The sequence below is a fragment of the Pristis pectinata genome, chromosome 9 (genome assembly GCF_009764475.1).
Source record: "Pristis pectinata isolate sPriPec2 chromosome 9, sPriPec2.1.pri, whole genome shotgun sequence".
NCBI classification, from domain to species: Eukaryota; Metazoa; Chordata; class Chondrichthyes; order Rhinopristiformes; family Pristidae; genus Pristis; species Pristis pectinata.
The window spans coordinates 28072084-28088825 of NC_067413.1; the positions used below are offsets into that span (position 1 = coordinate 28072084).

Sequence of the window (16742 nt, forward strand, 5' to 3'; positions counted from 1 at the left end):
ATCACACAATGGCAATTCTGCCTTAACCTACCTGCCTTTTATTGGCTGAGTTGCCATGCACTTAGCCAATCAGAGACAACTTTAAAAAAAAGGCTGCTGGCTCCTCCCCTCTGCAGCTCTGGCTGCTGGAACTGCTTAAAAAAAACACAAGTCCCAACTGAAAAACAACTTTAGTCAGGGCATTGAATGCAAGACCAAGGAGGTTATGCTTTTATGCTTTATAAAACATGGATCAGACCTCAGCTGGAGTACTGTATGCATTTCTGGTCACCACACTATAGGAAAGATGGGATAGCGCTGGGGAAGATGCATAGAAGATTCATCAGGATGTTGCCTGGGATACAGCATTTCAGTTATAAGGAGAGACTGGAGAGGCTAGATCTGTTTGCCTAGAGCAGAGAAGGTGAAGAGGGGATATGATTGAGATATATAAGGAATGAAAAGAGGATTGACTTTAACTGTTCAGTTCCCATTGACAAACAACCCATGGATTTGTACCAGAGCAAGGTGGCACTTTTTGGAAATGAGGGAAACAAAATGGTTATAGATAGGGTAGACTTCAGCAAACTTTTTCTCTACAGAAGTTGAGGAATAAAGGTAGAGGAAATAGATTTAAAGTAAGAGATAAGAGATTTAGACGGGATCTGAGGGGAACTTTATTCACCCAGAGAATGGTGAGCACCAAGAATGCACTGCCAGAGAGAGTGTGGAAGCAAATTTGGTGATAACATTCAAAATGTGTCGATGAGGACTTGAATCACCTGGGCATAGAAGGCTACGGGCCAAGTGCTGGAAGGTGGGATTAATACAGATGGGTGCCCACTGGTCAGCATGGACATGGAGGGCTGAATGGACTGCTTCCATGCTGTATGGTTCTATAAATCTACATTAGCCTTAAAATGGTGCAGCATAGATTAACCAGAACATTGCAAGGCCTTACAGAATTACATCCTGGAAAAAAAAACTGGCTGCATAACATTGCCTGTGTACCCTTACCCTAACAATTAATTTCTACATTTACCTCCACAGTCCTAAGCTTAGAAGGGGAGAAACAACCCACTCAAGTTCAACTGTGATGCTACTAAACGTCATAGTAGCATTTGCCTATTCTAGATTTGTAAAGTTTTGCACAAATGATGAAAGGGCAGTAAGCAGAGTTTGAAGGTAACTTGACATGTATCCTTCCCTCGTGGCCGAATGAATAAAGACATTGTGTATGATATAAGGCCAATGCATAATTCATATCCCAATCTGTACTGAATTAGTCGGGTGTTGATTATTTCTTTGGCATCATTGGATTAAGGGATGAGCAAAATGAGCCAATATGCCAGCAGATGATCAAGATCCATTGATCTCTGCTGGTAATTAACTGTTATGTCCCCACTGACAAATGACCCATGGATTTGTACCAGAGCAAGGACAGCACTTTGCGGAGGTGAGCAATACAAAAAAAAATAATAGGATAAAGTGTTTCATCCAGTAAGAGATTGTTCCTTGTTTTAGTTTGTATTTTGATTTCTGTTTTTCACTTCTGTGGCTTAGCACACCTCCACAGAAGTCAGAGATGTTTGAAATATTCAAAGCAGAGAAAGGACGCGAGATTAATCGTATTCTTATTGAGAATAAAAGTATTCTCATTGAAAAGAGGAAGAGCATGAAGGAGTTGACTGAGCGAATCAACAACACCAAGGAAGAGATTGACATCACTAAGCGGTCACTCAATATCAAGAAACGGGAGCGACATGATCAAGGTAATGTCATTAGGAAAGCATACAGATTCTGAGAATCACCTACTAGAAGGCTGCAGGTTTAATTCCACAGTTTATGAAGAGTTAGCTGCTGTGAAGGGCAGTAGTATTCCTTTTCTCAACACTGATCTGTTAAACCTGCTGAAAATTACAATTTTTTGATTCCCGTGATGTAGGCATCTCTGCCAAGGCCAGCAGCACATTTACCTCAGGAAGTGTAACACAACTTAGTGGCTTACAGGGATAATTCAGAGGACAATTGAGAGTCATGTTGATATAGGATTGGAGTCATGACACAAGAATGGCAGGATTCTTACTTTTCAATTACTATTTGAAAATTTGGATTTTCATAATGAACTGATTGCTTCATTGCCCTATTTTTTAAAGCTGGACTCAAATACAGTTGGGATTTAATCTCACATTATTTTGACTGCTAGTAAAATAATTTAACCACTAAGCACAATAAATATTGTGTGAATACTAAGTCCACAGGACCTGCTTGCAAATCCTGTGGACTTAACATTTTGCTAAATGGTTCACAGGCACTTACTGTACTGTACACCAAGGAATCAAGCTGATATCTTTAGCATGCCCAATTTTAATCAACTGGCTCTAGGCTAGAAATTAAGGGAATAAAATTAAACATCCTGAACTGTAATAATATGTCATAAACACTGAATAAATGTGGATGGACTTACAGTTTGGATGGTCCTGTCTTCAATTTCTACTCTTCTTTCCACTGTCTGTTACAGTGATTCATAGTTCTGTATGTCATGGTCACCATTGCAAACCAGCTTTTTTAATTCAAATATTTGATAATAGGTAGCCAGTGAGATACCATAGGTACCGTAATACCAACTAACCTCAATTATATAAGTCAGATGTCATATGTAACTTATTATCAGAGTTGTAATGGATTCACTTCCTCTTGTTCTCATGACAATTCTCTGCAGTGAGCACAGTAGTTTTAAAATGCTTGAAACGCCTTTGATTCACAGTCCTTTTCATACATGCTAGGTGAGTACATGAATAAACAAGACGAGCCTATAGTTGATGAAGATGAGTTCAACCTAATCATTCAATTGAAGGATCTGAAACACCAATACCGACAGGACTTTGATGCATTGCGAGACCTGCGGGTGGAGGTGCAGTACTGCCAGAAGCTGGTGGATCAATGCAGGCTGCGGCTGCTGACCGGTATGTACAGGCCATTTAGGTCTAATGTGTGCCATGATTCAATAGCTGCAGGTACAAAGACCAATATTAGCCAGGAAAACAAAACCAAGCTTCAGTTAGCAAAGATGAATGATACCCACTGGCAGTACTGTACTGTTGATGTGTCTGTCCTTTATGTGAGACTTCAAACTTATTTCATTGACTCAAATGGATTTTAAAGAAAATTGAGAAAATTGTTCAAATTTTCAACATGCCTGCCTCAATCAAAACAGATTTACTAATTATTGACCCCAGTACTCTTAGTGGGATCTTACTTTGAACAGAGGCTAAAAACTCATCCATTGGATGTGATATGTTTCTGAAAGAGGCAATGAAGCACAATGTAATTGTAACTATTATGAAGCAATATAAACTAGAAGACTGTGTTAATATCTTGGGTTCTGTAGGAAAATTTTCTTCTCTCTTGTTTCTTGAAAGCATTTATCAAACTATGCTCATTAGAAGTCACACCGATGCCACATAGGCATCATCTATACTCCTTTCTTTATTCCGTATTATTCAGTGATATGCCTTGACATTTATAAGGGGAACACTGTGTGTGGAAACTTGTTGCCACCTGTTATTCCTCATTTAATATAAGGTATCTCCCAACATTATCAACAATGTAACCCAAGCATTGCATCATCATAGTGACCATAAATTCACAACCGAGATCTGCCAACTAATGGTATCCACAATAAATATCTATAGTAGTCCTCACAGTCCAAGAAGGACCTGAGCTGGCAACGAAAATTCACAAGTGCTCCAAATACAGAATAATTAGGAGTGCAAACAGTCAAGCTAGAATTCCAGTACCTTAGATACATCCTGAAAATGGGGTGATCTGCTTTTGGTGAGAGGTAATCAATATATTGTGAGAGAGGTACAAAGCAAAGAAAGCTTTTGGAATGTACATTACACAAAAAAAACATAGCACAGAGCCACTGAATTGATGCTTCAGTTGGACTGCCAAACCACCATAACTCCACAAAAATCAATAAGAGATCCTCCATCCCCTGTATCCATTAATGCCAGGAAACCAAATACTTCACAGCCAAGCTTACAGCAACTAGGCCAGCTGTGGCTGCCAAATTCCAAAATATTGGCTCAGATCTTCCATTTGGCTGAGTATCAGAGCTAAAAAGCAGATTTCACAAAACATTACTCACAAACTAGCCACAAACCTATGAAAATCTTTGACTACCTACCAAAATTGAATACTCATAAGAATCCCAGTGCTTATACGTTATACACACCAGTCATTCCCAATATAGTTTGCCAAATCAAACCGATTTCACACAAGTAAACCTAACAGTGGGCAACAGTACTTACACATCAGTCCAAGTCCTGTAACTGGTAATCAAAAATGCTTTCGGTTCAAAAAGAAGAACATGCCTCTTCCTTTAATTTTTCCTGCTTGCTCTTGAGTCAATATTGACAAAGTAATGTGGATTATCCGTTCTTTGTTGAGGACATTAAGAGTTATCATGTGGCTGGAGCCACTTGTAGTCCTGAGTAAGTAAAGCTATATTATTTCCTTGCATTTTTTAAAAACAACATCCACAGCTAGTTTGTATTTTTTTCTGGTACTAATTTGCCATGAGTAAAATTGTGGCTTCTAAGTTGTATGTCCAATACCATAATCACTTTATTACAGTCACTATTTCACTTCCTCCAACCTACCCCCTCTATCCCAATTCTCCAACATACCCCTATTCTCTGTGGTTCTTCTCTCATGTAGTCTGTCACACAGAATTTATGCAATTCTCTGAGTGTGGTCTAATTCTGAACTGTAATCCTCAAGATAATTTCAGTACTCTCTATTCTTATATCCTCCCAAATGTTGGTTGTTTCAGCAGAATCCACATTCTGTGAAGAGAAAGGACCAAGAAGGGAGTGCAGGGAAGAATGGAATGAAATGATCTCCTCTGATCATCTCCTTTATTCCTCTCTCTGACCCTCTATACCACCCCCCCCCCCCCCAAATGCTTTTATAACAAAGAGAGATGAAATGATGATGGCTGGAATAGCGAATATCTCAGCTCCCAAGAAAATCTGATTTTTCTTCATATCAGCTAGATGCCAAAATTAGGGTGATAGAATGACAGGACTTACTATGCTAATAGTTTCAAGTGGCCTGGTGCCAGGTATAGGAAAAGGGAACAATTTAGTTAATTTGCCATTTGGTTCATGCTGATGGTGATCATTATTGAGGCCAGAGATGCCAAAATATTTATGCATGAAGGACCATTCTCAGGCTGGGGCAGAAGACCATGGGTCGAAATTGTTTCCAGAACTTTCTTGTATGTGATGCACTAGTGCACAGATGTCACTGAGCATTTGCAGTGACATCAAGGGATATGTTATGCCAATTTTGATGTCCCTTACTCAAAGCTTAGCTACCCACACAAGGCTCACAAAGAGGGGGACCTTAAACAATAAGGCAGTTCCTAACCGAAGGTAAAGGTCTGCTTTAGGAAAAAAGGTCCTGACGTTATCTGGACCATTGTTGGGGAATCCAAGTAATCCATTTTTCTCCATGTAGATGTCTCTTTTAACTTTCCCATCATTGTTGATTTCCCTCATCACACACCTATCACTGCCAATGGTCTTAAACCAACTCATTCCACTCACACCCAAATCTCCTGCACCAAACCTTCCTCCTCCCCCATCAAGGTCATCTCTCTCCCTAATTCCCAAGCAATTCTCTCTCCAACATCCTGCTGTAATCTTCTACACTTATTGTGATCTCCATTCTCCATAATCTTGGTTGGTCATGAAGAAAAAACTTCATGCATGTTTCCTCATATAAGTATATTCTACTACACAAGATTCCTTGGGTCTTTTGTTTGTGGAAAAAGTGCTGTCCTTTATCATGCCAGACCAAGGGTTAACCTGGGATAATTCTAACCTATAGGCTATTTTTTGAACAGTCCTAGTCAAGTCTCACAAATTAATAGTTTCAACATTTAGCACGAAAGAGCTGGTGCACAAGGAATCAACAACCCCACCCACGCCCCGCAAGTTGTCACAAAAAGGGCAGAAATTGGCAACATTTAATCATGATTTACTTTTAATTGTTTTTCATACAGAGTTTGATATTTGGTACAACGAATCCTTTCTGATTTCTGATGATGCTCAACTCACGCCACAAGTAGACAGTATCCGACCAGGGTTGGTCCCCTACCCCAGAATGATATCTTTGGTAAGTTTTTCAAGTCTCCCTTGCAATACAGATAGATTATCCACTCTTTCTGGTCTTATAATATTAGCATGACCCAACAAGGAACAGCCATTCAACCCATTGTCAATGCTCACATCTTGCTAACTCCCCATATGATTTAGCCCTTAGTCAATAGCATTCTCCTGCTTGCTCCCATACTCTTGGATATTCTATCCAGACGAACTCCATACTCCAACTCAATCCAACATCTCTTAATATCCCACCTTGTCTAATCCCATCCTTTTGCTTATTCTCCCTATCCTTTAATAACACACGCGCGCTAATAATACTTATATATTTTACTATTCCACCTAATCTAACCCCACTCCCACTCACTCCCCATTTCCTTCAATACCATGCTTGGTCTTATTCCTGTTCATTCCTCAGAATCTTTATGATTCTACCTATTGTAAATGTACCCCTTTTGTATACAATGCAATTTAAATCTTGCCTATTTCCTATATCCTTTTCAATACCAGCTAATCTAACCTACTTCCTGCTCACTCCCTTTATTCTTTAATATTCTATTATTGTATCTAATCCTACTGCTGCTTGGTCCCCATACAGTTGAAAGTTGCATCCATATGAAATAATTTGTCTGTTGTAGAAGTTGAGGCATTTTCCTCATAGATTCGGGTTCTGGAAGATTTTTCTTGCAACATTTACAAGCTGTCATTCTAGTTGAAGATCAAACTTCAAGAATCATTATTCAGTGTGCAACTGGCAAACCTTTTTTTAGAAATATCAATACCTAGACAGTGGCACATAAGTCATGGTCAGATAATGGGAAAGGAGCAGTCATTCCTGTTTGTCTCTAACTGTTTATCTTCCTTGGAGGGTGATGACAAAGAGTGTCAAGAGTTGTTTACAACAGGCAAACCTATAGCATGCACTGGGGCAATTCTGTCACCTATCAAGGAAAGTGGGGAATAAGCAAGTTATGATGTTATAATTTTGCATGTAGAATTCTGTGCAAATCGTACCAGAACAACAAGTGGAGTTTTGCTTCCCTGGTGCATGGTTTGAGCATCTGGCACACCAGTTTGATAAAATACTGAAAAGAACAATATAAGAATTGAGTATTGCCATCTACATGGTAAGAAATCGCAGAGAAGTAGAACACATAGAACTCAAAATAGGCAGTAAGACATGACAAAAGAAATTTAAGGGATGAACTAAGTAATAATTTCCAAAATGCTATCCATGTTTGGGAAGTTCAGACATGAGTAAGGATTTGGAATAGGAATTAATTTAGTTCTCAAACAGGGAATTGCATTTTGGAATAGGGGAGCCTATATAGTTTAGATGGATTCCATCTAAGTAAGGGAGGAGTAGATACATGGGCATGCTGCACAAATTGAAGAAGAGTTTCATAAATTAATGTAGGGATTGGTTGTAGTAACTATAGAAAACCCATACTATTTGAATCAAAGCATAAAGTTTATCAATGAAAACCAATTCTTCAATAAATCCAATTCTGAGGTTGGAAGAAAAATAAAGGAAAATGATATATGGCAAAAAGGAAATGTTTAATAAGTACAGTGCTTGCATTGCTGCAAGAAGCCTGTAACCAGGGAATAGTATCCATTCCTCAGCAAAATAAATCACCTTCAAGAGAGGAAAATGTTGATGGGGAGGGCATACTATCCATTTAAATATCCTGTGCATCCCAATCATTTAGGAAGAAGATGATAAGGAGAAATTCCAACGCATCCAACATGAAATCCTGATGGCGAATCCAGAATCAGTGTCATTTTACAAAGCACGGATGAAGCTGGAACAACGGGTAGGTAAAGGTGTTGGATGGTCAATGGCAGATTATTCAGACTGAGAACAACTTATTAATAAGAAAAAGCTTTGTTGTGCTGGCTGATGGAAGTGAGACAATGACTTCTTTATTCCACATCCAAAACATTTGTTCAGAGAATAGCCAAAACTGATACATGTTTAGGCTCTGAGGAAGTAAAAAGGATGAGAAGTACAGCACGGAAACTTGCCCTTCAGCCCACCAAGTTCGTGCTGAGCATCAACTACCCATTTACACATATTATTTTTATTTTCCTCATTTTCTCAGCAACTCCTCCCCCAAGGTCAACATATGCAAAAATAAAGCCATTTAACAAAGTTAACTGGCTACGTTAAGCAAGGCAAATGTTAATGTTGTAAATGGGAAAAGGAAAACAATGGTTTTCCGCTAGTATTACTGCACAAAACTTGCTTACAATGTTCTACTTCTGGAGATACTGATGGAAAATGTTTCTTCCCCCCAGCAAGCAAAACCTTTCTTACATTGATGTGTTTCTTTTTATATTTCCCTTGTGCTTTATTAGCATTTGCTTAATCAGCATAACCAATGGCATTTCTCCTTTGTTTACTTTTCAACTATGGAACAGACAATTTTTATATCAAGTTGTCAAATTTCAGGATGCAGTCTTTAGTTTTTAATGCAGAGGTAGATTAGAATTCCATACAGTGTATCACATTCTGACCTGATATCTTTCAGAACATTGGTTCAGGAAAACTCCAAGAGAAAATTTAATTTTTTTTGTAGTTAAGATGACTAAGGGAAACTAATTTTCTAAGGCAGTAGAATTATCATAATGAATGTTTATTCCTTTAGTTCATTACTGGCTGTAGGCTTGCTGCCAAAGCTGGGATCTGTTGCCTATCCCTAATTTCCCTTCGGAAGGTGAAGATACAGTTGTCAATTCTATCATCACATATCATTTTAAAAAGTATCTGTATGATCATTTAAGTAACAGTGATCTGCAAGGCTACTCAGCTTTAGCCTTGGGAAGAATTGCTGAGAAAGTGGGGAGAATAAATGGGTGGTTGATGCTCAGCCCTAGCAGGCTCAATGGCAAATGTCTATGCTGTATTTCTTGATGAAAAGTGGGAGTAACCTAATTAGCTCCATGTTTTAGCCAAAAAAAGGGCCCGAGTAGCTGCATGAGGTCCTTCTGCACGATGAATTGTTATGATTTTATGACAATAGTTATATTCAACTTTTACAATAGAGTGATTGGGCTACAGTTGGAATATTGCATACAATTACAGTTATAACACTTCAGGAAGATTGTGAAAGTTCTAGAAAAGATTCAGAGAAGATTTGTGGGTAAGGTTCCTGAGATGAGGAACTTCCAAAAAAAAGTTAAACAGGAGGAACTCAGATTTATCTTTGGAGCCAAGAAGGTCCCATGGAGATATGATGAGGTTTACAAGAACATTATGGGTTTAGATAGGGTAAATGGAAGTTGTTCTCATTAGCAGATGATTCAGGGATCAAAGGACAAAGATTTAAAGTGAATGGCAGAAAATAGAAGGGCAAGTAAGATTTTTTCTAAATTGTCTAATGATCATATACTTGTAAGGATGATGGAAATTCATTCAATCAGGGCTTTTTAAAAGCACTTGAGGGAAAATAATTTGCCAGGCTCCAGGAAAAGGAATATTGTGACTGACTGAATTGTTTTGCAAATAGCCAGCACAGATTCAACAGACCAAATTGCCCTCTTCTGTGCCATTATGATTCTACAATGAATCAATTTCATTGATATGGGACTGTAGTCACAGGTGGAACCAGATACAGACTATCTTTCCTAAAAGACATTAGTGAAACAGTTGGGTTTTTACAACGACTCTTTATCGTATTTACTAATGCTCTTTAAGCTTCAGCATATTTTTAAAAATTCCCAAGCTGCCGAGATAGAATTTCCATTTACGTTTCTGGATAATAATCCAAGATTTTAGTTACTGGTCCACTTCCCTAATATGGAATGTTTTCCTATGGGGTATGACTGGTCAGAATACATTACATTTTTAAGGAAAAACTCAATAAATAATTCAAACTTAGAACACACAGCAACGCAAAGAAGTGTACAGCAGTGAAATTAATTTTAGACTGTTCAGCAGAGAATTGGAAGTGATACTTAAGAGATTGGTACTTTCCAGGACAGAGCCATAAGTTTGGCCAGCTGTTCACCCACTGCAAAATAAGATATTCTTTCACCCCACTCTTGACATGCTATGACTGCTATCTGTGGTATGTACTATAATGTCCTACCAGGCTTACTTTGGCAGCTATTCCAGGCCTACCTCCTCCAACATGAAGAATGATAAAGGTATGCTATTAAGAAGGTTTTCTCCAAGACATGCACTACAATGAACAAGAGAAAAGATATTGTGCCTTTATCCTAAATTGTGAAAATTTCCTCTCCCTGATCATAACTGATCTACATTGACTACCATTTAATAATTTAACCTTTAAAATTACATCTTCATGTTTAGACATCTCCATAGTCTTGTTCCTCCATATCTTTGTAACTACCCCTAACCTCTACCACTATCTGAGAAAATTCTATCCCACCAATTCCAGCCTCTTTTCTACCCCCACTTCCTTTTCTCCAACACTGACAGCCTACTGCCTAGACCCCAAACTATTAAATTCTGTTCCTAACTACTTTCTCCTCAACTTCTGTAATAACCTCCTTAAAAACTATTCCTTTAACTAAGGTTTCAATCTTCTTTAATATGCACTTCTCCGTGTCATTTTTTTTCTAATTTTGCTCATGTAAAGCATGTTGGGACATTTACTTTGTTAAAGGCATTGGACAAGTTCTGGTTCAGTATTCTGTTATTGCTGAGGTTAGATTCTTGAAATTGTAAAGAAACATCTTCACATGCAAAGATTCAAAATCACTAACTTAGAGCAGCTAGTAGTGAGCATCAATCACGTGGCTTTGCCAGAATAGTCAAAATTAAAGTATTTGTTGTTAAATATTCCATAGATACTTGCCTTCAATGTTCAAATAAAGAGTAATATGGACACATGGATGTGCTGCCATTTAAATGTTAGCTGATCTCAAGGATGGCAAATATAGAGGCAGATCTTTAGGCTCAGGAGGGAAAGTATAGTTTTCATTTTGTCTCATAATGTAGGAGGCTATTTCAGATCACTTAATCTCTGCCAACTCCTAGAGCATTCCCATAAGTCCCATTCCATGACTTATTTCCCTGTAATCTATTCTCTCTCACATGGTCATCTGTTCCCCATTTCAGAATCAGCTTTATTATCACTGATATATGTCGTGAAATTTGGTGTTTTACAGCAGTAGTACAGTGCAGGACATAAAAATCACTATAAGTTACCCCAAATAAATAGATAATAAATAGTCCAAGAGAGGATTTACCAGGTACTGTTCATGGACCATTCAGAATCTGATGGCGGGGAGGGAAGAAGCTGTTCCTAAAGCATTAAGTATGGGTCTTCAGGCTCCTGTACCTCCTCCCTGATGGTAGTAATGAGAAGAAGGCATGTCCTAGATGATGAGGGTCCTTAATGATGGATGCCACCTTCTTCAGGCACCGCCTCTGAAGATGTTCTCACAGTGGGGAGGGTTGTGCCTGTGATAGAGCTGACTGAGTTTACAACCCTCTGCAGCTTCTTTTGATCCCGCACATTCGGAGCCCTTTATACCAGGCGGTGATCCAACCAGTCAGAATGCTCTCCACCGTACATCTGTAGAAATTTGCAAGAGTCCTTAGTGACATACCAAATCTCCTCATACTCTCTAAAAAAAAAGTAGAGCCACTGGTGTGCCTTCTTCATGATTGCATCAATCTCCTATCACCTTCCTACACGAGGAGCAATTCACAGCAGCCTATCTACCAGAACATCTTTGGATGGAGGAGGAACGGAGCATGCAGAGAAAGCACAGTCACAGGAAAAAACATGCAAGCTCCATTTAGACAACACCCTAGTAATGATGAATCCCTGGTCACTGGAGCCATGTGTTAGCAGCACCAGCTGCTGTGGCACTGTGTCCGTCCTTCTACATTTCCACAACTTATTGCTAAACAGAAATATGCTGTCATTGGGTTATGGACTTTGCCCTGTAGATGCACCTGGTGTCAGCCTGAACTCATCTGGCTGGGGTAAAACTAATGAAGATTCACAGAGCAGCACAACCCAGAAATCTTTAAGGTTAATAAGGCAACACAAGTAAAATAAAACAAATATAAGGCCCCACAAATAATGGCATTAAAATGTCATGTGACATTTCCAAAGAAAATAAAATACCACAAATTGTTGTATATTAATACCACCTTTGTTCCTTAAACAGCTTTAATCATTAATTGTAACTGTGACTTCCACTCAGATGTACTTCTCTTTAACTTTGACTCTGATGGCAACCCTCTCTGGTGATTCCTTGAACGAACCTGGCTTCACCTGTATAGGTAATCACTCTTGGTCTTTAATGCTAAATATTACACATTCCTTCACTCTAGATAATTTTGAATGAAACTCATCCCACCACTCACTCAGTGCAGCCTGCATCCATTGGTACAGAAATCACTCCATCTGCAGCTATCTGCAAAATGTTAATATTTGCACCAAATCTTGTTTATTTCACAATACAAAAATCACACCCATGACAAGTGATTGATGCAATGTCCCCTTTGATTCCCTCTGTGGCAAGACCATGAACAGTTCAATATAGAAATGGTTTGATGTTCATCCTTTGGCATAACAAAAATGTTTTGATGGCACAAAGTCTGAACTTATCAGCATTTTGAAAAGTTGTTAATGGAGTTTTTCAGTGACAATGCTATTGTTTACCACATTCAAAGGCTGCATGAGTCAGAATCAGATATACTGATGCCATCTTGTTACTAAACTGATTTATTTATTGTCACATGTACCGAGGTACAGGTGAAAACTTTTTTTCCTTTCTCCTTCCTTTGACCCATCCCCCAGTGGATCTGTTCTCCCCTTCTCCCCCACACTTGCCTATCACTATTTCTTACCTGCGTCTACCTATCACCACCTTGTGCCCACCCCACCTCCACACTTTGTCCACCTATCACTGCTCTGCTCTTCCCTCCTATGTATTGGGCTTCCCCTTTTCCTATCTTCATGTCATGAAGAAGGGTCCTGACCTGAAACATTGACCGCCTGCTCTTCTCCACAGAAGCTCCTGGCCTGCTGAGTTCCTCCAGTATCATCGCGTTTTCTTCCACAGTGAAAACTTTGTTTGCATGCCATCCATACATTGGTGATGTTTACTCCTCGTAACTTGAAGCTCTCAACCATCTCGACCTCAGCACCATTGAGGTAAACAGGAGCATGAAGATTTGCCCTGCGTCCTGAAGTCAATGATCAGCTGTTTTATTTTGCTGACATTGGGGGAAAGATTGTTGTCATGACACCATGCCACTCGGCTCTCTATCTCCTTCGTGTACTCCAACTCATCGTTATTTGAGATTCAGCTCAATACGGTGGTGTCATCTGCAGACTTGTAGATGGAGTCAGAGCAAAATCTGGCCACACAGTCGTGAGTGTATAGGGGGTAAAGTAGGGGACTGAGATGCAGGCCTTGTGGGGCACCAGTGTTGAGGATAATCGTGGTGAAGTTGTTGCTGCCTATCCTCACTGATTGTGGTCTGTTGGTCAGCAAGTCAAGGATTCAGTTGAAAAGGAAGGTGTTGAGGCCCAGGTATAGGAGTTTGGAGAGGAGTTTTTTATACTTATATGTTAACTTCTAAATATTTGTTGATGGTCATACTACAGGGGTTCTGGAGAAGCTTGTTCATGTTTGTATAGTCAATCTCAGCATTTTCTCTCAGCTTACACCCTGTGTGAGGATTTCATTATAGAGCCCCTTGATTCTTCATGGCATGGTGGAATTAAATTTTGGTTACTTTTAGTTCATGTTAGTTTACCATGAGTTAAATAGACTTGCTGAAGGTTTTTGACTGTCCTTTCAATGGGTTGTCTTTCAATGGGTTGGCCTTCCACCACTGAATTTCCATCCAATGTTGACTAGCAATAAAGAATAAGGAAGGCAGTTGGATTGTTATCAAATAGATTCAGGAAAGAAAACAGGAAGAACTATTATAAGACTAATAAGAGTTCAGTTCTGAACTAATGAACTTTAGGTGTCATATTTTGGTGAATTGTGACACTTTTAATTCGAATGTAGTGGGATCAAGTCTCACCATTGGAATTTGAACACACAACCTATGCCAGTACTCCAGCTCTGCTGGAAGGGCCAACTTTTAGATGAGATATTAAACTGAGGCTCTATCCTCCTCCTCACAGGGACATAACTGAAATGGGAGTTTTCCTCCGTATCCTAGCCAATATTTAATCCTTAACCAATAGCACTAAGAAACAAGGTTGTTTGCGACCTTACTTTGAGCAAATAGATTGCATTACAACAGTGACTGCACATAATAATCAACTGTTAGTCATTTTGAGCTATCCAGAGTGGAAGAATCTTGTTTTATCATTGATCATTGCCTCTCTCACCATCTCAGTCCCATATCTCCCTGGAAACATCAATTTCTCTTCTCTTTCTCCATCTCACATTTGTACTATACACTTCAATACCAATGGAGTGAACAATAATAAATCTATTGCATGTCAGGAAAAAAATCAGAACTGTCTTAGATGGAAAACGATCCTGCTTGTCATCTCTAATTCTCACATCTATCAGTAGTAGAGTGTACAGCATAGAAACTGGCCCTTCGGCCCACCACATGCATGCCACCATTTTGCCCATCTACACTAATCCCATTTGCCCGCATTAGGCCATATCTTCCTTTGCCTTGCCTATTTAAGTGTCTGTCAAATGCTCCTTAAACGTAGTAATTGTTTCTGATTCCACCACCACCTCTGGTAGTGAGTTCCAGATATCAACCACTGTGTAAAGTAAAAAAAAATTACACCTCAGATCTCCTTTAAAATTCCTTCATCTTACCTTCTTGTTTTTGACACCCCTGCCATGGGAAAAAGATTTTGACCATCTACTCTATCTATGCCTCTCATAATCTCATAAATTTCTATCAGGTCACCCCTCAGTCTCCTCTGCTCCAGGGAAAATAAGCCAGAATACCCAATATCTCCTCATAACTAAAGTCCTCCAACAGGCAACATCCTTGTGAATCTCCTCTGCACTCTCCCTAGCATGAACACTTCCTTAACTATTTTTCCCAATAATCCATGTGATGCTTGACCCCAGAAGGATAGTAATTCAGCTGAATTCAAGGAGGCTTTAAGAATCAACTACATTTTGTTGTAACTGGAGTGACATGTTGGCTCGACACAGGGACGGGGTTGATAGGTTAGCTTTTCTTGGTGCTGGTCTAAGTTGCCAGATTTCTTTCAGACTTCTATTTCTGTAGTACTTTCAGGATCTCAGAACCTGTACCTTTCATTGTAGTCACTGTTGTAATTTAACTTTACAAATTGCTCTGGTGTGATTTGGCTTTGCAATCTTTGGTAGACCATTGTCATAATGAGTAGTCACTGTACATTGAAATAGGAGTAGGCTATTTAGCCTTCAAGCCTATACTACCATACTTCAACCCATTTACATTCCTTTGTTCCATATCCTTACCTAACATAAATCTATGGATCTCAGTCTTGAAAGTTTCAGTTGACTCAACATTCATAGTTTTTTGTGGCAGAGTATTTCAGATTTATACATCCCTTTGCATAAATAAAGATCCAGTGTCCAATACTCAATGCAGTGTGGAAGAGTTCTTTATAACAGAATATTATGCTTCTGCTAATTGCATATTATTTCACTGTATGATTTTTTCCCCTTTCTTTCAGCACAATTATATCAAAGCCATGCTCAGCACCAACCAATAACCATAAAGAAGAAACCAGGAATGATCATCTCACCATCAAGAACAAACCACCCTCCAATCTTCAATGTCATTAAATTCCAAGTTACCGCAAAGGAAAGAGGAACCAAAGGAATCCATCCATGTCTTCTGCATGAAGAGTATATATTATTTAGTTACAGTTTGAAAAGAAACTGAAATCACCGTCACAAATTTTAAGACCAGGCTCTTCCAAAACGAGTTTTGTACAAAGTTTAATAAATCAACAAGGATTATATTGTGTTCACTGAATAGAAGTGCCTTTATCTTTATTTGAAACTGTTCTCAGAAAGAGTTTTCAGATACCAAGGTATGTGAGTGAAAGTATGCATGGTGCTGATCCAAAGCAATAGGGTTCAATCCCCAGCCTGTACTGAGTAAGTTGATCCTATCTTATACTCCAGGGTTCAATCCCCAACCTGCATTGAGTTAGCTGATGTCATCATGTAATCCATGATTCAGTCCCCAGCCTATATTGTATTACCTGTTTCATTGTATGATCAAAATTCAATTACTGGGTAGTATGGATTTAGGTCACAGTTATGACAGCAGCTAAAGACCTGAACTTCTGAAAATTTGTATTATGAGAAACCATGCAAAATAGCAAGGAGGATGGTGATGGTTTACCCAGAGGCTCTGGCAGGGCTGACTTTGCTATGATGCAGTGGTGCATAACTTTATTTTACAGTGAACCAGATTAACAACCCAAACCCATTTCTGAGAGCCACTGAAACGAGAAATGTACTTTATTTTGTCCAGTCTATTCATGAAAAAATATTGTTTTAAAAATGCTGGCTGTCCACACCTTCCATTCAGAGGCAAAGTGTCCCACTACCCTAAATCAAGAAAACTGGACACATTCCTCCCTGCCTACTCTCAATAAT

General features: G+C 39.0%; 1 protein-coding gene across 1 annotated transcript in view; it reads left to right on the forward strand.

Moving 5' to 3' along the window:
* Positions 1-16038, forward strand: part of LOC127574459 (kinesin-like protein KIF9) — a 60609-nt gene extending 44571 nt beyond the window's left edge. Inside the window, exons 14-18 of the mRNA XM_052023475.1 lie at positions 1543-1751; positions 2766-2945; positions 6056-6168; positions 7868-7972; positions 15806-16038. Of these exons, the coding sequence (XP_051879435.1) occupies positions 1543-1751; positions 2766-2945; positions 6056-6168; positions 7868-7972; positions 15806-15844 (646 nt within the window). The 3' untranslated portion in view covers positions 15845-16038. The remainder of the gene's footprint in view (positions 1-1542; positions 1752-2765; positions 2946-6055; positions 6169-7867; positions 7973-15805) is intronic.
* Positions 16039-16742: the final 704 nt, after the last annotated feature.